At 36.9% G+C, this 24,392-nt stretch overlaps 1 protein-coding gene and 1 pseudogene across 1 annotated transcript in view; both read right to left on the bottom strand.

Moving 5' to 3' along the window:
• The window catches only part of TYR (tyrosinase), a 98,991-nt gene that overhangs the window by 4,067 nt on the left and 70,532 nt on the right, over positions 1-24,392 (bottom strand). The window contains exon 4 of the mRNA XM_077112073.1: positions 11,006-11,187. Coding sequence (XP_076968188.1) covers positions 11,006-11,187 — 182 coding nt within the window. The remainder of the gene's footprint in view (positions 1-11,005; positions 11,188-24,392) is intronic.
• On the bottom strand, positions 8,180-9,502 carry LOC143643886 (E3 ubiquitin-protein ligase makorin-1 pseudogene; annotated as a pseudogene).

Here is a 24,392-nt window from a genome sequence, read left to right on the forward strand (position 1 = left end):
TGGACTAATGCCCTCTCCATTATCCTTTCATTTTTCCTCTCCTGTCCCAGGTAACGTCGTGCACCCGGTTGTCTCTAAGACACCAGCATAATTTGAACAGTCCTGAAATTCAGTGTTTCTCCTCATCAGGAAGGACAATTTGCAAGGGATTAACGTTGTAGTATATAATATAATGAGAGAACTATAACTGTTAGTGATATTCATTTAAATTTAAAATGTAAATATTAAAAGTCAATGAAGTTAAAATAAAAAAGTATAAAGAACGTGAATTTTTTCCATCAAATATGAAAGTCACTACTTGTAATATATTAAAGAATTAATTTGAAAATGAGACTTTGAGTGTTTAATTTAGGGTGCTGTTAGCTTCCATGTATTATACATTTAAAGTGTCTAGCAAAGATAGGGCACTTAGAGGTTGCTTAACATCTAGTTTTGTCCTTTTCATTTAAGGCCCAGCTCAGGCCCGGTTTCTTTCACAAATTTTAATACTGATTCTACAACTGTTCTTCTGTTTATCTCCGGCCTCTCTTGTTATTTCTTTACTTCAATTCATTACGTGTGTTCTCAATTTTTACTCTCACCAATAGACCATTTTCTTTGAACCACTCTTTGCATTTCTAGATGACAAACTACAATTCAGACGTTGTTTTTCTCAAATATCTGCTTCAAACACCCAAAGTTTAACCTTTTTCTTGTTAATGCCATGATTTTATTTTCTATCATCCTCAACTTTATGAAATTCTGTCTATCATGTCGCCTATTCTTTCCCAAATAACCATGTAATCTTCTATCTGTTTTGTGTTATCATTTCCAAAGTGCATCCCTATGCCTATTTATGCACACAACAAACATGTGAGGTAGTTAAAGGTCATTATCATAATTTAATGAACTAGGAATCAGAACTAAGAATGTTTGCCAGTAAAGATTAAATCAGACAATGTATGTATAGCCCTTAGCACAATGCTTACTACATAGTAAGCAACTTATAACTGAAATTAAATCTTGTTTTTATAATTATCTTATAATTATTTTATTAATTTCTCAACTGAATCAGCTTCCAACAAAAGAGTTGCTCCCTATCTCTCTCACACATGTTTTTATCATTCACTTAGTGCTTGGGAAAATTTTTAAAATAGATCAACATGTACAGAACATTTTATTATGAACTATTAAAAATACAGAAAAGTTGAAAGAATTTTATAATACTCATTGACTAGATTAAAAAACAAAACTTTACTATACATGCTTTTATCAGATGTCAGTACACTGCCACCTAAATAATGCAATACACATAAAAGCAAGTTTAATTTTTTTGTTTGAAGTAAAATATGCCTATAATGAAGTGCACAGGCTTTTAAGTGGACCATTCCACAAGTTTTTGTTGTTGTTGTACTTTCCTCTTTAAAAAAAATTTGTTAGAGAAGTTGTGGGTTTATAGAACAATCATGCATAAAAAACAGGGTTCCCATATACCACCCCAAAACCATCACCTTGCATTGGTGTGAAAAATCTGTTATAATTAATGATAAGCACTTCTTTATAATTGTACTATTTTTTGTTTAAAGTAGTTACTTTTGTTACATTTGATGAAAGATTATTAAAACAGTAATATTAATGATTATCCATAGTTTACATTAGGTGTATTTTTTCCTATATGCCACCCTGTTATTATCACCTTGTATTAGTGTTATATATTTGTTATATCTCATGAAAGAACATTCTTAAACTTGTACTGTTAACTATAGTCCATCATCTATAATAGAGTTCATCATGTCATAGAGTACTATGTTTTACCTTTTATTTGTATTTGTTACATATATGACCTAAAGCTTCTCCTTTTAAGCAAATTCTCCTATATAATTCAGTGATGTTAATTACACTTACAATATTTGCTGCCATCCATTTCCAAATGGAATTATTTGCAATCAATCTACATAGAAATTCGGTACAATTTAAACATCAAGTCCCCATTCTCTAACCCTAATCTATCTCGTGATAACCTGTATTCTAGATTCCAATTCTATGAGTTTGCTTATTATAGTTAACTTCATATCAGTGAGATCATACAATAGTTGTCCTTTTGTGTCTGGCTTATTTCAAACAGCATAATGTCCTCAAGATTCATCAATGTCGTCACATGCATCAGGACTTCATTCCTTTTTATGGCTAAATAATAGACATTGTCTGTGTATATCACAATTTAGTGATTGATTGACAGATGGACACTTGGGTTGCTTCCATCTTTTGGCAATTGTGAATAATGATGCTAGGAACATCAGTGTGAAAAAATCTGTTCCAGTCCTTACTCTCAATTCTTCTGAGTAGTCAGGTCACATGGTAATTCTAAATTTAGCTTTCTGAGGAACTGCCCAATTGTCTTCCACAGTAAAATGGCTGCACCATTTTACGTTCCCATCAGTAGTGAATAAGTGTTTCTATTTCTCCACATCCTCTCCAACACTTGTAGTTTCCTGTTTTTTTTTAATAGTGGCCATTCTAGTGGGTGTGAAATGATATCTCATTGTGACTGAGATTTGGATTTCCCTAATAGCTGGTGATTTTAGCATCTTTTCATGTGATTTTTCAGCATTTTATATCCTCTTTGGAGAGATGTCTATTAAAGTTTTTGCCCAGTATAGACTGGATTGTTTGTCTTTGTAATTGTTAGTAAATCCTATAAATAGGATTTATTTATATATTCTGGTTATTAAACCTTTATTGGGTGTGTGGTTCCAAATATTTTCTCCCATTGAATAGGTTGTCTTTTCACTTTCATGACAAAGTCATTTGAGTTATAAAAGTTTTTAATTTTCAGGAGGCCCTATTTATCTATTTTTTTCTTTCATTCCTTATGCTTTGGGTCTAAGAAACCATTGCCTAACACAGGATCCTGAAGATGGTTCCCTACATTTTCTTCTAGGAGTTTAATAGTCCTGGTTCTTTTAGTTATGTCTTTGATCCATTTTGAGTTAATTTTTGAGTATGGTGTGAGGTAGGAGTCTTCTCTTGTTGTTTTGCATATGGATATCCAGTTCTCCCAGCATCATTTGTTGAACTGTTCTTTCCCAATGAGTGGACTTTGAAATCTTGCCAATAATCAATTGGCCATAGATGAGAAGGCCTTTTTCTGAACTCTCAATTCTACTCCATTGGTCAATATATCTATCCTTGTGCCAGTACCATACTGTTTTGACCACTGTAGCTTTGTAATATATTTCAAAGTCAGGAGGCATGAGTCTTTCAACTTTGTTCTTCTTTTACAAGTTGTTTTTGGCTATTTGGGGCCTCTTACACTTCCAAATAAATTTGATAATTGGCTTTTCAATTTCTGCAAAGTTAGGCTATTGGAATTTTGATTGGGATTGAATTTAATCTTTAAATCATTTTTACATCCTAATGATATTAAGTCTTCTAATCCATGCACTTGAAATATCCTTCCATTTATTTAGGTACTCTTCGATTTCTTTCCACAGTGTTTTGTAGTTTGCTGTGTACGGTCCTTTACCTCTTTGGTTAAATTTATTTCTAAATACTTAGTTGCTTTAATCGTCATAAATTATATTTCTTGATTTCCTCCTCAGTACAGAAACATTGCCGATTTTTGCATGTTAATCCTATACCCATCACTTTGCTGGTCTCATTTATTAGCTCTAGTAACTTTGCTGTAGGTTTTTCAGGACTTTCTATATACTGGATGATGCCGTCTGCAAATAGTGAAAGTTTCATTTCTTCCTTTTCTTTCTTTTTCTTGCCTAACTGCTCAAGCTAGAATTCCCAGCACAATACTGAATAACAATGGTGGCACTGGGCATCCTTGTCTTGTTCCAGATCTTAGAGGGAAAACTTTGTCTTTCACCATTGAATATGCTGATATCTGTGAGTTTTTCAAATATGCCCTTTTTTATGTTGAGGAAGTTTCCTTTTATTCCTATTTTTCTAGGTGTTTTTACCAAGAAAGTATGGTGGATTTTGTAAAGTGTATTTCCTGCATTGATGGAGATATCATGTGTTCTTTTCCTTCATTTTGTTAATGTGGTGTATTAAAATAGGTTTTCTTATGTTGAACCACACTTACATACCTTGATTATGGTGTATAATTCTTTTAATGTGCTTTTGGATTTGACTTGCAAGTATTTTGTTGGGGATTTTTGCATCTATATTCGTAAGAGAAATTGGTCTATAATTTTCTTTTCATGTAGTATCTTCATCTGGCTTCGATATTAGGGTGACAGCCTTATACAATGAGTTTCATGTTTCCTCCTCTTCAATTTTTTTTGGAAGAGTTTGAGAAGGATTGCTATTAATTCTTCTTGGAATGTTTGGTAGAATTCATCTGTGAATTGGCTGGCAGTTTTCCCTCTTTCAGTACCTTGAATATGTCATACCACTGCCTTCCTGCCTCCAGGATTTCTGATGAGAAATTGGCACTTAGTTCCCTTGCATTGTGATTCCCTTGTATGTAATGGGTCACTTTTCTCTTACTGCTTTCAGGATTCTCTCTTTATCTTTGACATTTGACATTCTGATTATTATGTGTCTAGGGGAAGGTCTATTAAGAATTATTCTGTTTGGTGCATGCTGCACTTCTTGGACATGTCTATTTATGCCTTTCAAAAGAGTTGGGAAATTTTTGGTCATTATTTCCTCAAATATTTTTCTTGCCCCTTTTCCCTTCTCTTCTCCTAGGATACCCATAATGCACATGTTTCTGTGTTCTGTGCTGTCACTCATATCCTTGAAACACTGCTAAATTTTTACTACTCTTTTCTCTGTTCTTCTTATTGTATGTTTTCAAGCGTCTGGTTTTCTAGTTTGCTGATTTTTTCTTATGCCTGTTGAAATCAGCTGTTGCATTGCCTCTAGAGTATTTTTAATCTCTACTATTGTGACTTTCACCTCCATAATTTCTGTTACATTTCTTTTTCTACTTTCAAATTCTTCTTTATGCTCATACATTGTCTTATTACTACCCTTTATTTCTGTAGCCATATTCTCCTCCATCTCCTTGAATTGATTTAGGAGACTTGTTTGAACTTCTTGGATTATTTATTCCAAATTCTGTGTCACCTCTGCAGGTTTAATTCATTCCCTTCAGTAAGCCATATTTTCCTGTTTCTTAGTATGGCTTATAATTTTTTTTGCTGCATTCTGGGTATTTGATTATCTTGGTGAATTAACTCTAAAGGTCAGTTTCTTCTTCTTGTCCAGGGTTTTAATGTTGATTGTCTTTGCACTAAGTCTCTTCTTTGACGCTTGGTCCAACTTATTCAGAATCTTTAGAATAGTCCAAGTTTAACTGATGAAATTCTTCTCAGCTCTTCTTCTGATTGTCCTGGAAATGTGGTACAATTTTATAGATTGCACTTTTTGTGTAATTGTCTCACCTCCAGGAGAAAACTTTATTTCCTCTATTCTTTTCTGGGAATCTTGATCCCTTCTTCTGTTTTTGCATGCAGTATTTTCTCCCCAGCTCCTAAGATTTGTTTAAGTTCCCTCCCTCATTCAGTGCCCCATTTCCCATATACTTTTCAATTCTGGGACTATACCATCATATAGTTCAATTTAACTCCCCCATTAAAATTTTTTTCTCTGTGAGGCTTTCTGCTTCCAGTTTCTTCCCCATTAGGGTCTTCTGTCCTGGGCAGTCAGATGCAGTCAATTCAGAAAAATGTGCAATTCCAGGAAAGTCCATTTTGTGAGTAGGTGGTCCAGGCAACAGTAACCAGAGTAATAGTTGGCAGACACAGTTCTACCATAGCCTCTCTCATTCTTTTCCTGCTGGGGGCCATTTTATACACAGCATTCCTCACTGACTTTATTCTGCCCTTGATCTCTGTGGACTTGTGTCCCTGTGCCTGGAAATACCTGGGGCTCTAATTTGCTGCAGTGCATTCCTCTATAGTCTGCTTCCTAGGTGAGAGAGATGCAGGCTTCTGCCTCTGGACAATTCCCAAGCTGCACAGGACTGAGTGAGGGAAAGGGGAAGAGGACCAACCAGTCTGGGATGATGTTTTCTATCCGATATTTTTTTCTTTCTTTGATTCATCATTTGTGGTGTCCTTCTCCGGTCTCTACCATACTCCAGAGTTCTAAGCAAGTGGGATTTGCCCATTTATTTGTTGAATCTCTGGAGGGTTTTTTTTCAGGGGATGTCTTACCTTGCCATCTTGATGACATCTCATTTGTTTTATTATCTGTTTTGTGTCTCTTTCTTCTGTTACTTCACTCACTCATAAAACAAATATTCACTGAAGCACACTGCATGCCAGTGAGTTGACTAGGTACTGAGAATGAAAAGATAAATAACGAAAAATTCCTTTCTGCCCTGAAGGAAAGAATACCTACAAGATCAGGCAGGTGAACACATTATTTTAAGAGTAATGTTGTTCTAATAACAGTATGAAAAGATACAATGGAAACATCGGAAAAAATCTCTTAAGTCTGTTAAAGAAGTCAGGGTTGGCAGCCCAGAAAAAGATTATTGCAGTGAGTAGTGGAATAAGTTAGAACTTGAGGGTGTGGCACTGGTGACATGTCACCAGGCAGAAGGAACAGCAGGCACACTGGTGTAGACATAGCCAAGCACCGCTATCGAACACATCCATGAAAAACTGAAGTCTCATCTAATCCCAGCTGCAGAATGAAACGTTCCAGTCACCATGAATGTGGTCTCCCCTTCTCATGTTTTCCTTTAAATTCTCAGGGCTTTTAGAATATGCTAGAAAGAAGGAAGGTCTTCACAAAGAAGTACCATACAGAAAGCAGAATTACATTATCAACAATACTGATGGCATAGCATAGTGTTTCACTGCCAAAATTTTCTGCTCACACTTTTGCATCAGTTATGTATGCAACAAAATCACCTGCTACTCAAATTTTAAAAGCATCACTGGCTTTGATTATATGAGAAAATGTTTGACAAATGTCAGCATCAGATGCCTTTTTACAGAAAACACTCAAGTAATTATAAACATGAGTACCTGAAGGATGAATAATGAAACACTTGAATTAAATTATGTCAAGAAATTTAAAGTTTAGCAATGAACAGAGACAAATTTTCAACTCCCTGAAAGTAAAACAAAAGCAAAAACACAGAATAATTCAGAGGACAGTAAAAAGACATTCGTTGGTGTTTATTTCAAAGTTGAATCTCTCTAAAATTAACTCTGAAAATTGACAATTATATATAAATTATTGTAAATAGATGAAATATTTCAAATATATTTCATTTCATTAATTTACCAACTTACTTATTTTTTCAATTTATATGCCGTTGGCTCTCACATTACCATCTCTAGACCAGACCTCTCATCTGAGTTTTAGACCTGTACTTCCAGCTGCTCCAGAGGTAGCTTCACCCTAGAGTCTCATATCACCCATTCTTACCCAATCACACATAGAACCATGAGCTTCCCTCCATGTGTGGTCCTCCACCTATCATTCCTGTTGCAATGAATGGCACTGCAGTCACCAGTTTCACAGGCTTAAAGGCATCTGTAACACTTCCTTCTTCCTTACCCAATATTTAAACTATTTATCAAAATCTGTAAATTTTATCTTCCAAATATTATCAAAATTTTTACGTCTTTTACCTCTCTTCCTATCATCACCACTGCATTTCAAACCACCTTCACCTCTGCCCTGGACAGTTGCAATAGCATTTTCACCAACTTCCTTGCATCTGCTTTGTAACTGCTATAAAACTTTCTACAATAATCTTTTTTTTCTTTCATTTAAATAAATTTATTTCTTGTAACTTTTCTCTGTTTAGAATATGTAGTTTTGTTCAGTTATGAGAACAATCTTTAAAGGATGGTGGATCGTTGGCTAGCTTAATAGATGGTATAAGAAAGCGGAAAATGTAAAACATCAAGAAAAATACATTCAGAGCTAGGTAAATTTGTTCACTGAGCCTAATCTGGTTAATCCATTAAACACAATCTCCTCAGAAAAAGCATGAAGATTCTACAACTGACACATAGGGTTTCCTTACTGAAATAAAAGTAGATATAGAGACTAACCTAGAAGCTAGCTGAAACACAAAGAAATCCCAATTAGAATACTCCAGTTTTAAGATAAAATGCATGCATTTAAATGTGGCCCATCTGGTTGAAAGTTGGTACAAGATACTAAATTCTACCCCAAAATAAAAAGCACAAATGAACACTGGGGAGGAGTCTCACTTTATGAGCTTGCTCTCAAATTACTTAGCACTCCTCCACTTGTGAATACACTTTAGACGGTAGGGGCGGTTGCAATTGGAGAGAATTCCAAAGCAGCGCTCACTGGGGGTGGCTTTCTGATAGACAACCTCCATGCTGATCTCACAAACCATGTCCTTACTGGGCTGGACAGCAAATGAGAGCTCCATGTCTTTCTCATGGGTCTCAATGCAACATTTTATATGCTGTGCTCTCTGGGCAGCATCCATTGGATGTAGGACCTGCAGCCCACACATATCACATGAATCTCCATGGTGATGCACACAGTTCTGCCCATATTGGCACTTTCCCACTGCTGCATAGGGGCGAAGCTGCTTCTTTGCTTCCACAGCATTTTGCTCTTTCTCTGATTGTTCCTTGGTCATTGACACCTGCTGGGATGCTTCAGTGCAGGAAGGGGCAATACAGCCACAGTAGGGTTGCCCAGGAACCAACTCAATGGCATTATCCAGTCTTCTGTTCCTGATCCTATAGTTGCAAAGTTTGAATTTCTTGACTCGGCTTCACCCCCACTCATTTCAACAAGCTGTCCAACTACTGATGAGAGAGACTTGAGGAGGCAGCAAGGGATGATTTTGCAGTTAGATCTGCAGCAGCTGCTTCTTCATGTTTCAATGGCTTGCTATGCTCTTATTTGCAGTGGTCTCCATAAACAGAGTCCACTCACTGACAATACTTGCATACTACACCATAAGGACTGTCAGAGAGATCACGTGAATAGCGACAGTTATCTCCTTCCATGCATAAAATACCTGCAGGTGACCTGTTTAGTCCAGCCACTACTACTACCACCGTTGCGGCTGCCTCCTCCTCCTCCTCCCGCTCCCAGGGACGGGGAGGTGACTGTAGGGATCCCCACCGCGATCCCCACCGCGGCCGCAGCCACTGCCACCCCTGCTCCTGCTCCTGATACTGTAGCTGCTGTTCCGGGAGATTCAGCTTCCGCGATTACTGTTTATTCCACGCAGCGATAGCGCCGTAGATTCCGGGATCACATAGTTCCGGTCCGGCTTCCCGGAGAAGGTGGCCAGGAGAGGGGAAGGGGACAGAGGCGTCTGCTCACTCCCTGTTCTGGTCAGCCTCTACAATAATCTTTTGAAAACGGAAATTTGGCCATGTCCTGCTTAAAACGTATCAATGGCTTCCATTGTTCTAACAACATAACCAAAATCTATAATGAACACCTGTAGGATCTATAGCCTCCCATGCCTCTTGTCAATTTAGCACCTACTCTTTCTTCTGAGATAAACTCTTATTTCCCTTTTTCATCTACGTGTCATACTGATCTCCTATGAAACGTCACTTCATTGACCACCAGAGGTAGGTACATCCTTAAATAAATGGTAATTAAGTAAGTCGTTGATTTAGGTCTCTCTCTTCCCTTAAGATGTACATCCTGGGGAGATGGAAAGTATATTGTTTATCCTTGTATTCATAGCATATAGCACAATGCCTTGTTCATAGTAGATATTCAACACATGTACGTAGAAAGAACAAATAAATTTATAATACCACTTAGAAAAGTACCTAGCAGGAGAGAAGAATTGAAAAATGTTTTTAAATACATATCTAAAAATGACCTGGGTATAAAGAGGGTAACACTTTTCTATCAGGCTTAACTTATATTAGTTAAGAGGTACTTCCCTTCATGATACACATTATTTGCAGTCAAACCAATTAATTGATTTCACCCATCCCAGACACTTTTTGGCACTTGGAATAGGTGTGTAAAATATCAATTTGGAGTTTGTGTAGTTCTCAGTCTAAGTGAATAGAAAAATTATTGCAAACAGTTCGAAAAGGAGTGATTAATCATGACTATGTACATGTCTAAAATTATTTCACTTCTGAGAATTTGACAAATGGAGAAATAGGAAAATATGGAACTATTAAATTTTCCCTTCTGAAAAGCCCCCGGCACTCTTGCAAACATTAGGGACTCTCAAAAAATTAGGCCAAGCACTTAATTTTGAGGCTTGCCCTTCTGAAACTTATTTTTATAGTGGAGAAGCTAAGACTGCTTAAAAGTAGGCCTTAGAGTTGCTTCCAGGAAACCTCTTTTGTTGCTTAGATGTGCCTCTCTCTCTAAAACCAACTCTGCAAGTGAAATCATTTCCCTCCCCCCTTCATTGAACATGATGTCCAGGGGTGTGAGTCTTCCTGGCAACAGGGGACATGACTCCCAGGGATGAGCCTGGCTTTGGCACCCTGAAATCGACAACACATTCTGGGCCAAAAGGGGGAAAGGAAATGGTAATAGTTGTAATAATAATTACAACTGGGCTTAAAATAAAGATTTCTGTAACTTTTTTGGTAATCTTAGCCGTAAGTTCCCAAGGAAGATTACAGAACTGCTAGATGTTTACCTTGTGCCACCCTGTATTTGGGTCTTTCTCATATCATAGTCATATGTTTCTCACAAAAATTCTTTGTGGTTTTCTGATTCCAATATTTCAAGTGAATAAACTTAGATTCAGGGAACTGAACACCATAGTCAGCTCATGGAGCCATGTCTCAAACCTGTTTTCTCTTTTTAATTCGTGTTCTTTGCATGGTGGTCAAGTGTAAAATGTCCCATATCAAGCATAATAATGAGTAAGAATGTAAGGATCCTTGGAATTTGGCTCATGGAATAATAAATCAGTGATCAGTTAGTTATTTTAAAGAACTTTCCCAATTTAAAGGGTTGGGGACAATATTGCAGAAACATAAGGTTTATATTCTCTGAAAAGCAACAGGTTACACTATATTAGCAATTCACCTGAATGAAATAAATTGAATACCTGAGTCTTGTAGGTAGCTATAGTCATAGCCCAGATCTCTGGATGAAATAAAGAAATCACCATTTCTGTAGAGAGGTATAAAAGGAACCATATAAGAGTCCCGGTTATGTCCAATGGGTGCATTGGCTTCTGGATAAACTTCATGACGAGGACGGTATCTTCGGAGCCACTGTTCAAAAATACTGAAGAAAAAGGATTATTCAGATTCAAAATATATTTTTATTAAAAATTTGAAATGCTTAAAGTAAAATAATAAGGGATTTATTAAAATCCCCAAGACATAGAAAGATGCCAAATATTTTTCACACTTTAAAAATATTTTGTAAGCACTAATTCATGCTGTTAGGCCCTGAAGAAGCTCACTCAATTGAAAGAAATTTTAGAGGACAACTTTGTAAAAGGAATTACTTAGATTAGTGCAACTTACCTGAGAAGTTTAGATCCTTGAGAATGCTACAGAGCAAGAGTAATTATTGGTTGACTGACAATTGTTGTCACAGTTATAAATTAAATATACTCCTTGTCCCAAAGAGAGTCAGCCCAAAGAGAGAAAATACAAAATTAAATTGGAAAGAGTACTGGAATTTGGTGTTTTTAAGAGGTGGGAGGACTTTCTATTATTTCAACCCCCATGATATATATGGGGAGGTGCATGCATAATGAGTCTTGGCAGTGGCAGAGTTCTTCTCCCATAATAAAGGTTAAAAATACCTCTACTTGGTTTCCCAATTTCCTGTGAAATTGGTCAATTGTCTATATGGTCAGTACTCAGCCAATCAGACATGCTACCCAAAACTTTGAAATAAGAAATAGTGACACAAAGAAACAAAGACAATGGAAAGCCATTTAATAGTGGGCAATAGCAGTTGCTGTAACAACATCCAGTTTCAGGGGCAGCAGGGACAGATGTACCAGCAGATGTATCCACTGACCAGGGACATCCTAACCAGGAAAAACTGCTGTTCTTCTCCCTTGCTTCTAACTGGTTTTGAGCCTACTTTTCCATGGTTCTGTGAACCCTTCAGCAAATTCTTTCTTTATTTATATCAGAGTTAATTTCTGTTGCATGAAATTAAAATTTCTGACTGGTACAGAAGCTAAAAAATTAAGGGAAAGAAGTATAGTAAGAATGGAGTAGAAACTCAGGCTATAGGAAAACTAATAATGGATCATTAAAGCATGACAAGGAGAATGGCTTTGCATTTATACAGCATGTGTACATAAAGGGAAATAAAACTAGATTTGGAGTCAGAGCACTCAGTATGAGACCTAGTTTACTATTTGATAACTGTGTGCCTCTGAGCAAATTACTTAACTTCCTGGAGACTCAGCCTCCTAATCCTTAAAATGGGAATGATAATATCTGTCCTACTGTTTCAAAAGGCATAGTCCAATGTGGTAACTTCTATGAAAATGCTAAATAAGTAAGCTATGGTTACTTAACAGTGCAATTTAAACTAGGAAATAAAAGGTTAGTGCATCGGTAGAAAGGGTGGTGTCAAAAAGGGAAGGAGAAGATACTTCAAGAAAGAAAAACAGAAAATGTTGAAGAAAGATTTTTGACAGTTAGAAGTACCATAAAGAGAGAACAAGGACGCCAGATGGCAGCAGATATGATCATTCATGAAGAAAAGAATCTGGACTTGAAACACTAGTTGTTGTCAATGTTGGTTCTTATTTGCAAATTAACTGAGGAATCAGCAGGCCACTGATAAACTGAAATCTGGTCCATCAATACCAAATGTTCCCTAAATTAGCTCAATTATTCAACGTACATTTATAGAGTACCTGCTATATGGTTAAGTTTTGGAGATATACACACCTGAGTTTTGCTGACAGTGACAAGGGGGATATGCTGGTTTGAATCTGTGGTGGACCTAGAAAAGCCATGTCCTTTAATCCTCATTCAGTATTGCTGGCTGGGAACATTTTGATTGTTCCCATGGAGATGTGACCCACCCAATTGTAAGTGGTAGCTTTTGATCAGATAGCTTCTGTGGAGTTGTGACTCCACCCATTAATCCTTTAAAAGAGGAAGTCTTTTTGAGAGAGCCCTTTCTTAGAGCCATGAGAAAGCCACAGCAGTGCTGAGCAGAGCCATGAGACTTAGAGAACCACAGAGTCCACCAGACAGCGATCTTTGGAGATGAAGAAAGAGAATGCCCCCACAGGAGCTTCCTGAAATAAGAAGCCAGGAGAGAAAACTAGCAGACTGGTGTCATGGTCTCCACGTCCCTTCCCAGTTGAGACAGAAACACTGACCACATCAGCCTTTCTTGAGTGAAGGTAACCTCTTCTTGGTGCCTTTATTTGGACATTTTTATAGCCTTCCTTTAACTGGAACATATTCTCGGCCTTAGAACTGTAAACTAGCAACTTCTGAAGTTCCCCTTTTTAAAAGCCATTCCATTTTTGATATATTGCTTTCTGGCAGCTATCAGACTAGAACAGGAGATGTGTAAAATTTCTTCACCTATTTGACTTTCATTTTCCTTATCCACAAAATGGGACTAATACCTAAACCATGAAAGTGTTGTGAGGATTAATTAAGAATATTAAGCCAATTAATTAAATTAAATTAGTTTAAAATTAACATTAAAAGTAAGGCACATAGCTGAGTCCTTGAAAAAATGGTAAGCAAAATTTTTGTCTTTCTTCAATTTTCTTCCCCTTCATAGTCCTCCTCATTACTATTGTTATATTGGAAGGACTTTACAATTAGAGACATGGGATATGATATGATATAATAGTCAAAGGCATGCCTATTTGAACTGGGTCTTTAAGGATGGTTTTTAATCTGACAGGCAAAAATGGGAAAGCATTGGATTCAGGAAGATTCTATATTTTTTGTGCCTCAGTTTCCGCAACTGAAGAAATCAGGAATTGGCTTAACAAATAAACCCCAAGTGCTATTCAAATCCTATAATTTTATGAATTAGTCTTTTTGTTTTAATTCTATGAGTTTCTTCTCCTCATGAAAGTATTGCTTGTCCACCATTTGTAATTCAAAAAATGCAAACAACGAAAAGGGATAAAAAAAATCACATCATTGATCCACATTTTTGTTATAATTAGTTTTAAAAGTATCTGTATGTAACAGTACAGTTTTTTAACCAAAAAGGGAATTGTATCATAGATATGTTTTATAAGACATTTTATTTGTACTGAACAATGTCTTTTCAACTAGGAAATTTATTTTCATGAGGACACTATCTGAAAATTCATCCCTCATCCACTACCATTAAAATTTCACTGATTTCAAAAACCTAGATACATAATGAACCATTAGATAAGCACTTGAGGCAAAAATTGTACCATACGTTAATTGAGAAAAATTACCACTATAGTTCAATTTATAAATATTCTTGTTTCTGCCAAGAATAAAAATTCTCAACCTAGTGTGCTGGTTTGAAACTGTTGTATACCCCAGAAAAGCCATGTTCTTTAACCCTGATTCAATTTTGCTGGGTAAGATCTTTTGATTAAGTTGTTCTCATGAAGGTGTGACCCATCCAATTGTGGTTGGGACCTTTTGATTAGGTGGATGCCATGGACATGTGTTTCCATCCATTCAAGGTGGTCCTTTAAGAGGAAACCATTTTGGAAAGAGCTAACAGAGTCCACACAGCCATCTTTGGAGATGCAGAAGGATAACACCCCTGGGGAATCCTTATGAAATGAGAAGCCAGGAAAGAAAGCTAACAGATGTCATTATGTGCCTCCTAGCTGATAAGGGTGTTCTGGACCCATCGGCCTTCATTGAATCAAGAGATCTTTCCTTGGATGCCTTAGTTTGGGTATTTTTATAGCTGTAGAACTGTAAACTTGCAACTTAAAAAATTCCCCATTTTAAAAGCCATTCCACTTCTTGCATTCCAGCAGCTTTAACAAACTCAAACACCTAGGTAGGACGAGGACATTGATTCTTAGTACTGCATTTTAAATGGATGAAACCATTAATGTGCTCAGCTACCTTATTAACCTTTTAAAATGAAAGTATTAATCTTGATTAAATTCTTCATCAGTGGTTCTCATCTTCAGTTAATTTCATCAAGCCATGTCTAGAATGGTTCACATCAGAATAGTAATGATTAACTTAGATAATCATACTGGCATTGTGGGAAAAAAAACTTATCAAAAATTCATTTAAATTATATCTAGACATTTTTCTGGAAGCCAGAGCAATGGTGAAATACATAATAAAGGATTGGCAAAAGATAAAAATCTTACAGATGGAAACAAAAATGGATGTTTTTGTAGATAAAGCTAACATGGGATTTCTGGTTTCAGCTCTGACATGTGAAGATCCTAGGGTTACTCATCATTACAACAAAAAAAATTAGGACGAATTGAAAATCAATGATTTTCATGGACCCATCAGAGAAATGAGGTTATATGGCAAACTGCCTTTAGAGATAAATGTATGCAGAGGCAAACAGTTATGCTCTGCTTACCATGAGCAGCTGGATTCATAAACTGATAGAAACACTTAAAATGTTAATTTTGATATATGGCTAGAGACTGGATATGGACTAGTGACCATAATTGGAAACTGTTGGGGGCCACAGTTTTAGGTGGTTTCCCACACATTCATGGGTTTACCACTGGGAACCCTACTGTGTTTTCATGATGAAAATTCAAGACTAATCTCTTCTTGGATCTGGCAGGGAAAGAGGAAGAGTAACCATTGGATCCTTCACAATAACAAAGCCTTGCAATCAAGGAGAAAGGACTTGGCAGAGCCTTATCTCAACTGGAGGAAGGGAATTCCTCCAAAGCCAGCCTCTTTCAGCCTTTATGTCTTTTCACATGGTCAGGTCATTAAGGAAATAGATTGAGAAGGCCACAGCCAGGGAAGAGAGTAGGGGACAGTATGGGGAGGGGGGGGCAGTTTCTCTGTACAACTGGAGAAACAGTTTTGGAAATCACATACAGTCCTAAACAAAGGCTCACTAAAAGAACTAAGATGTAATCAGTATGTTACAGAACATTACTTATCCTCCACACATAACAAGTATACCAACAAAATTCCTGTATAACAGCAGTGGATCACAGCTAAAAGAGCTGCATGACACAGAATCTCTCTAAGGAGGAGTACTTAAGAAGTCCAAAGCCAAAAAACAAAAACAAAAACAAAAACACCAGGGGAAATTGAAGCCAGTGGCACCTATAAGCTGCATCATACATTAAACATAGCCAGACTCCTTGCTAGATTAACATAAAGTCTATTCATTTCAGTTACTAACTCTCAATTTTAAAAATCTGGCTTCCAATAAAAACATGATGACATTGCAAAAGCCAAGAAAATAAAACACAGACTGAAGAGAGAAACCAATCATCAGAACTCAACTCGGATATGATATGATTGTTGGAAACAGCATATAGGAAATTTAAAACAACTATGAGTAACATGTTAAAGGAAAACATAGGCTCTATGTAAGAACAGATGGGTAATGTACAATGAGAGTTGGAATTCCAGTAACTCTGAATTTATTGAATTGCAGCTATGTAATAGAAAGTTCAGTGGTTTCCAGTTTTTTCCATATTTTTGTATTATTTTTTTCTTCTTGTAGTCTGGTTTTCAAATTCGTACCTGTTGAAACAAATCTTACTTGTTCAATGACAATAGACTTTTCCATTTTTATACTTGATCAGAGAATTCCCATAAGCCTCGGCACACTCATCTATAGAATAGGAACAGGGTGGGCCACAGTGGCTCAGCAGGCAAGAACGCTTGCCTGCCATGCCAGAGGACCCAGGTTCGTTTCCTGGTGCCTGCCCATGTTAAAAAAAAAAAAAATAGGAACAGTACTGTTAACTTTGATGTTTGCATGAGAACAAAAATGAAATAAGGAAAATCTGAGTCATAATATTCAAGTATAAAATGAGACAGCATTCACAAGATGCTTGGCCCAGTGCCTGGAAAGCAATAGTCTATGTTTTCTTCTGTTCCAATCCCCTCGGTTTAAAAAGGAAAACAAATTAACCCAAAGGTCACAGCTAGTTAATAACACATCCAGGACTAGAATCCATTGGTCCTGACTACCACTCTCACTAATTATATTAAATACCCTTGATGTGTGTGGGCTTACATAGGATGAGGGGAGTGTTACTGCAGTAGTGAGTACACGTTTCTACAATTCTCAGCTTCTGAGGCCAAAGAACATTTGGAAGAGATTCTGCTTGAGTTTTATCTGGAAATGTGAGCTGCAATTCAATATACACCTGCCTTCTTTACGTATTATATACCTTTTATTCCTTTGCTGAAAGGACTCTCAGGACTCAAAAGTTTATACCCAAGGATATCAAAGAATAAAGTACAGGAAGAGCAGGAAAAGGATATGCATCAGCAGAGCAAATATAACAAAGGAGAAAAAGAATGAAATCATACCCAATCAAGAATAAGATAGAAGAGAGGAAGTAGCGAACCAAGTTGGTAAGCTGCTGATTTAAGATAAGAACCCGGTTCTGACTGAATTATCTGTGCTTTGTTCTCTGACACAACAGTTATCCCTCCCTGAGTTTCTGCCCTCTCCTTGGCCAGGAGTCCTGTCCTGAAGGCAGCTGAAGTCCTGATTTGTCACAGGGCACAAAAGGAACAGAAAACAGATGCTAGTTTCCAGATCAAGCACAAGTATATTCAGGGATATGAGTGCTGCCAAATAACTGAGGAACCACGTCTTTTTATTTAGATCTATTTCCTCAGTGTTTGGCACTTAGTAGGTATTCAGCAGACATTTACAGGATAATGTATGCTGCTCTCTTGAGCTTATAATTTAAATCAAGATAATAAATTATCAATAATGCAAGTTCTATAATCTAAATCTTTAATATTTATTGCTTATTTAAGCCTTCTGCTAACCAAAGAGATGTTTCACAGATTCCTGTTTACAGATGAGAAAATTGAGTCAGAGATTTTAAGAATTTTCCAATAGTATCTCAAGTAGAAAGCAATAGATGATCTGAGATTCCATCTTAGATTTGCGTGCTTTTGCAATTATATTAAGATAACAGAGTTCACGATAGACCCCAGGTGTTCAAATTCCAAGTTTAATGTCTTTTCCCACTAACATGAAGATATAAGTAATTTGGGAATAAAAAAGAAAGATGGGCAAAATTTGAATGTTTTCTTCAAGTGATAGCAAGCATTTTTAAACAATACACTACACATTTTCAGTCGTTTCACTTCATCTGAGGAATGGACAAGATTTTATTACAAAATCTCTCAAGAATGCAGAGAAGGGATAAATGCATGGTTGTGAAATGCTAGAATTTATAGTCTAAAAACATGAAAATTTTCTCTTTGGAATTGAAACCCTTTTCTACGAGGACCTATAGATCAAGACTGGCTCAGTAGGTTGCAAGTCAGCCACGGAGAGGTAGCATTGATAGGGGATTATGGATCTCACCATGACCTATCCATAACAACTAGTTTAGGATACCCTCCTGAGGGGAAATCAGTCAGTGCCTGTGAAGTGAATCTGAATGTGCTGAGTGTTATGCAGCTGACATTCACTGTGGTAGGCTGGAGAACAGAGCTGAGGGAGAAGCTACAGTACATCCCGCTGTGAACACAAGACTCCCTGCTGGATGAACAGACTAATGATAAAAATCCAATTTCAACCTGTTAGAGCAAAGACTTATACTGGGTCTTTGTAAGTCCTAACTTTGGCCCTGGGGTTTGGGGGCAAGAAAAGGGGCCAGAAACACCAAAACTACTTCTTGGAAAACCTTGCTTCAAATTCCTGGTGTTGGTTTTTGCAAGGGGTAAGAGGATATTCTCCTTAAGCCTCAGTTTATTCATCAGTAAAATGTGGATAGTAACAAATGTATAGAGCTGTGAGGCGTAGATGATATGAGGCATGGCACCTGACCCTAACATGAGCCCCAGAAATGGATAGTCAATGCTATACTTGTACCCAGCAGAAACCAGTTGTTCTGTGGCTTAATGTGAGGAGCCAATATTATTTCCTTCAGACCAGAGATTTTCAATTTCTTCTCGTTGAGAATTTTAGTGTACCAAGAGTCTGATGGAGGTGTCCTACCAATTAAGTATGCCAGTAAATTTTATTTCTCACTTTTTAGAAAATACATAAATTGGAAAGGATTCTGGAGCTAGATGCTTGGGTTCAACTACTGGCTGTAACATTAACAGCTGTGTGAATTTGGGCAAGCACTTAACATTTTTGTGCTTCAGTAGCTTCATTAATAAAATGGGGATTATAATAGTACTTATCTCAAGGGGTTGTTGTATTAAATGGATTAATATATAATATAACAGAATAATGTATAGCATAGAGTAGGTATTGTTATTATTAGTATTGGTATTGAAATTAGAATTACTTTGTTTTTGTTTTTTTTAGTTTTCCTTCCATAGGTTTTCCTTAACATTTTATTTTAGACCACATCTTTTTGTTCTACAAGGGTCGGGTCAGTCAGAGTTAATGTTACCCTCCTTTGATTTTTACGTGTGTCATATTGTATTGCAATTATTTGATTATGTGTTATTCTCCAAAATTATATGGGAAAATCATCGACAGCAATGATGTTCTTATTGATTATTTTGTACCCGATATCTATCACAGTTTATGCCCACTAGCTTGGAGGATGGACTTCAGATGGTTCACAACCCTCCATATATTGTATGTAAAATCTGGGAGAATTAAGTTGCTTTCTTGAGAGGAGTCCATGTTTTAATCACACTCTCAAAGAGAATGTGAACTGTGTATTTTAAGAATCATTCATTTAGCGGTTAGTTATGGGACCTGGGAGAAGGAAGGCTCCAAGAGATCCTGATGCTTTTTGACTTGGCTCTCTCTGTGGCTATTATCATTCACTGACCCACACCACTTAGCATAGTGCCGGGCATATAATACACATTAGGCCAGGTGCTGGAAATACAAAGTCAAATGAAGTACCATCCCTGTCCTCAAAGGGGTTACAGTCTAGTTAGCCACTCAGCACAGCATAATATAAATGCCCTGAGAGAAGCAGGGCTGCTGATTCCATTTGGAAAGAGGAAGAGGAGATAGTGATTGGGTGGTGGATGGGTGGTGCCAGGAAAGGAGGTCCACAGTAGGAACCTAAGCTTTGAAATATGGATAGCAACAAAGGAAGGAAAAAGGCTGTTCTGGAAAGAGAAAAGAGCATGCATGAAGGATACAGACCAGAGATATGTTTCTTATGCAAGTAGTTCAGTGGGGCTGGAGGGAAGGTTGTATGTGTTGCTTAACTCAGATAATGTAGGGTTTTGTATGGAAGGTAAAGAGTCTGAATATTATTCTGAAAACTATGAGGCACTGCAGAAGGATTTTAAGTAATCAGGCATAATTATTTCTGAATTAATGTGTAACTGAATAAATCAATAACTGAATTTGGGGGGAGGGGCCCAAAAGGGGTATCAGGTAGTACATATATGGCCTCATGGCCTACTTTTGCTGAGACTATAGAGAAAAACTTGTAGCCTCTCTCTGGGATTGAAATAACAGCATCCCAGCAGTTTTTTTTTTTTGTTTGTTTGTTTGTTTTTTTACCTCATGCTCCTGACTAATAACAGAACATGCTTGGAGAATATTTGGAAGTTTTCACTGAAAAACAATGCTTTTAAAGGAAATTGATACTTTAAGAGCATAGATTGTCAGGGATGAATAGCTACAAATGAAAAGTCTGTTAATATAGCGGAGAGATTCAAGTGTGGCCAAGCTCAATTGACTATAATTTCAAGTGCACACTCTACAACTCCCCGCTTGGTTGGGAAAAGGGCGAAAATGTCCTCAGGGGAATGAGTAAAGGAGTTAAAACCAGATTAAAATCACTTAAGCTAATGATGAAACTTGGAGAAACTTAGTATAATAACCAAAATATCAGTGAAAATGAACCAAAATAATTAAAGAACTAAAAATGCAAGAAAGTAGGGTAGTTTCAAAGGTTTTTTGTTGTTGTTGTTGCTGTTTTTCTTGCTTTCCCATAAACATTTAAGAGTATCATTAAATGACAAGCACCCTGCTGTGTGCTGTCTTGGGGGTGGAATAAAAGCAAGTCTTTGTGATCCCGTTTGATTACAATATGCACCCAAGTTTGAGAGCCACTGCATTAGCTAGAAATTGCACTCAAATCAAGTGAGATTCAGAGTGAATCTGAAAAGGTGTCCTAAAGGATCAGCTCCCTTAGACAATGTAAGTAAGGCAAGGGGGCAATTAATTTTGAATATTATTCCTTGCCCTTCAAAGCCTCAGTGTTCTTACCCATGAAGTGGTGATAATAAAGCTTACCTTGCCCACTTCACTAAGTCACCTATCCACCTGTCCATTAAATATCTTTTCATGCCTTACTTCAAGTCAAGTTCAAAGAAAGGATAGGAAGGGCCTCTAGCCTTATGAATATCACTCCATGTTAGGGTACAGAGAAGCATAAAATGTCATGCAACCCACACGCTGTTCTTCAAGGCATGTATATAAAAACCTATAGGATTACAGCAAAAGCAGCTAAAACTATCCTGAGTTGTCAAGGAAGGCTTCACGCAGGGATGGCATTTGAGCTGAATGAGTAGGTCATGAGGAAGACATTGCATTCAAAGCTCAGACCTACAGAGGAGCCTGGGCACTGATATAATTGAAATATGAAAGTCGCTTGGTGTGCCAGAAGTTAGAATAGTGCATGATCAGCTGGAAGTGAGATGGGAAAAGTGGAGAAATGTCAGATTGTGAAAGGATTTATGTATACCAGGTGGGGGAGGTAGGCTTGATTCCATAAGTTAATTTACCATCAAAGTACTTTGTATATGGAATGACCACGATCAAATCTGAATTTCAGAAATATGATTATAGCTGGTGTGTACATTATATTACATGTTATATTATATTAAAATATCAAAATAAATTAATTCCATCTATTTGAGATCATAGTGGGTCAGGGGACCAAAAGTGAATAAGGCAAACATAAGTTAAGTTCTTAAGACAGCTATGCTGCCCCTCTTCCTGCCAAAATTTCCCTTCATCTAGCATGAACTTTTCCATTACTTCTGATATTCCCCACTAGAGTGATGTTTCCTCAGCTCTTAAAATAATGGAAAACAACTAGTCAGTCAGTAATAATTCCCATTGGGGGGTACTTATTATGTGTCAGGTACTATGATGGGGATTTTGACATACATTATCATCTGATTTAATTTTCCAACAATGTTACAAGAGAGGTACTAGTAATATAGCTCTTAAGTGGCAAGTGGCAGAATCAGGATTAAAACCAGGCAGTCTAAATGCAGCTTTTAGCCTTAAAAAGTACTGCCTCATAGCAGTATTCCCATTAAAGCACAAAGAAACCAGCAAATAAAAAGCAGGTTTGGGAAATTTAAGTAACTTTCCTTAATTCATCTAGTCAATAAGTGGGGCAGTAGGAGTTAAACCTAGGTCTGTAGCACTCGATGCTTTCCATGACACCAAGTGCTGCTGATTGTCTGCTTTGCAAACATACACACACATGCACGCACGCACACACACATGCACACACACGCACGCACGTGCACACATGCACACACACACACTGTTAAACTGGATGACTTGCAGATTCTCTGATGTAATCAGGAAAATAGAAAGAATGTTAGAAAAGAGATTTTGAGTTGAATAAAACTTTGTAGCATGTTATATTAGAAGTGGAAACCTAATCTATTCACTGCTACATGTGTAGAATCTAAAACAATGCCTGTTCACAGCTGGTACTCCATAAATACGTTTAACAACTACTCCAGAGGGATTCCAGAATCTGTCCTCTTGGAATGAGGAATATATACATATATATAATATATTTCTTTAAACACTTTATTCAGAAAAGAGTTATTGAATATAAAGCACGTACAAGGCAGTGTAAAGTGGGTGATAAAAAGCTGCAAAAGGCAGAGTCCTTCTCTCAAGGTGCGTTTGGGGAAGAAAGCCACTTATACCATTTATACCTTTTAAAGCTTTACTTTAGCAAAGACCTGAAGACCTGTACCTAATGTAAAGGTATATTCAAGTACTATATTGTAAAAGTCATCATTCATGGTCATAACCTAGAATAAGTTCAGGGTGGACATAATTAGTATAAGTACCCTTTCACTGACCCCACTTTCCTGCTATCGGCACCAGACAGTACTCTCTGGTTTCCCAAATCATCTCTGAATTCTGCTGTTTGTATCATGTCCCAAGGCTTTAAGCATCAGCTTTTAGTATGATGTTAACAGCTTTACTCTTTCCCCCAATGTGAAAAATTTCACCTGCTTTGGAGGATTACAATGGGAGACTTAACCGTAATTCTATTAGATGTACAGGTGGAAAATTCTTTCATTTGGGATGAGAACTATTTCTTCCCCATAAAAGAATATTAGTACCATTTGGGCCTATGACGCTTCAGGCATACATTCTAACACTCTAGGCTTCATAAGGAATTGACAAGTTTTGATGGAAATCCAGAGAAATTCTGGATTTATTTATATATCTAATAACCTACATCATGTCTAGAGATTTTTGCATGCATAGCTGCACAAAGTCTACAATTCTGTTACTCCATTTTTCCCAAGCCTCAAGCTGAATTAGAATATCTTTAAATTCCCTTTTAGGCACTTGGAGTCCCTGTTAATAAAAATCACTAAGAGCCACCTCATTCTTCATCTTGGATTCCTAGTAAGAATTCTACTCATCAACACCCAGGCCTGACCCAGACATAACTGGTTTCCACCTCTTCTTCACAACATACAATAAGAAAAAAAATAATAGTTTGGTTTGGCACATATGGATTACAAAATGAAGTAATGAGAAAAGTGAATAGAGAGGAATTGAATTGCAAAAGGCTCTGGTGTCAGTCTAAGGGGGATGAATTTATTTCATATGTAATGAAACACTATCGTCATTTGAGTAGGAGAATAAGATGGAAAAATTGTGCATAGATATATTTATATAGAAGCAGTCTGCAGAATGGATTGTTCACTGAAGAGATTAAAGGTAGGAGACCAATGCATATTGTCTGGTAAGGGTAAGTGCTAATTGACTACACTGAATGCAAGAAAAATCAAAGTAGTTTCTGTAGAAGAAACAAGATATCAAGGAGGGTCACAAATGTTTGAACACCGGGCATTGCCATCTGGGAGATGGAAAATTCACTATAATCTCAAATGCTTCTTTCCAATAAACAGCTAATATTTCATGCATGCCTAAGAATATTTATGATGTACAATTATAGAAGCATACAGAACTGCAATACACAAATAACTTATGCAGTAATAATACCAATATCATTGGAAATTTAGATGAGAAAAAATATGATGTGCTGAACTCTAGCCTAATGAACAAAGAAGATAATGTAAAACATCCTTCAAAAAGGAGATTCAATTGGAGCCGACAACTTGACATCTTAATCA

Source organism: Tamandua tetradactyla, chromosome 8 (assembly GCF_023851605.1).
Source record: "Tamandua tetradactyla isolate mTamTet1 chromosome 8, mTamTet1.pri, whole genome shotgun sequence".
Classification (NCBI taxonomy): domain Eukaryota; kingdom Metazoa; phylum Chordata; class Mammalia; order Pilosa; family Myrmecophagidae; genus Tamandua; species Tamandua tetradactyla.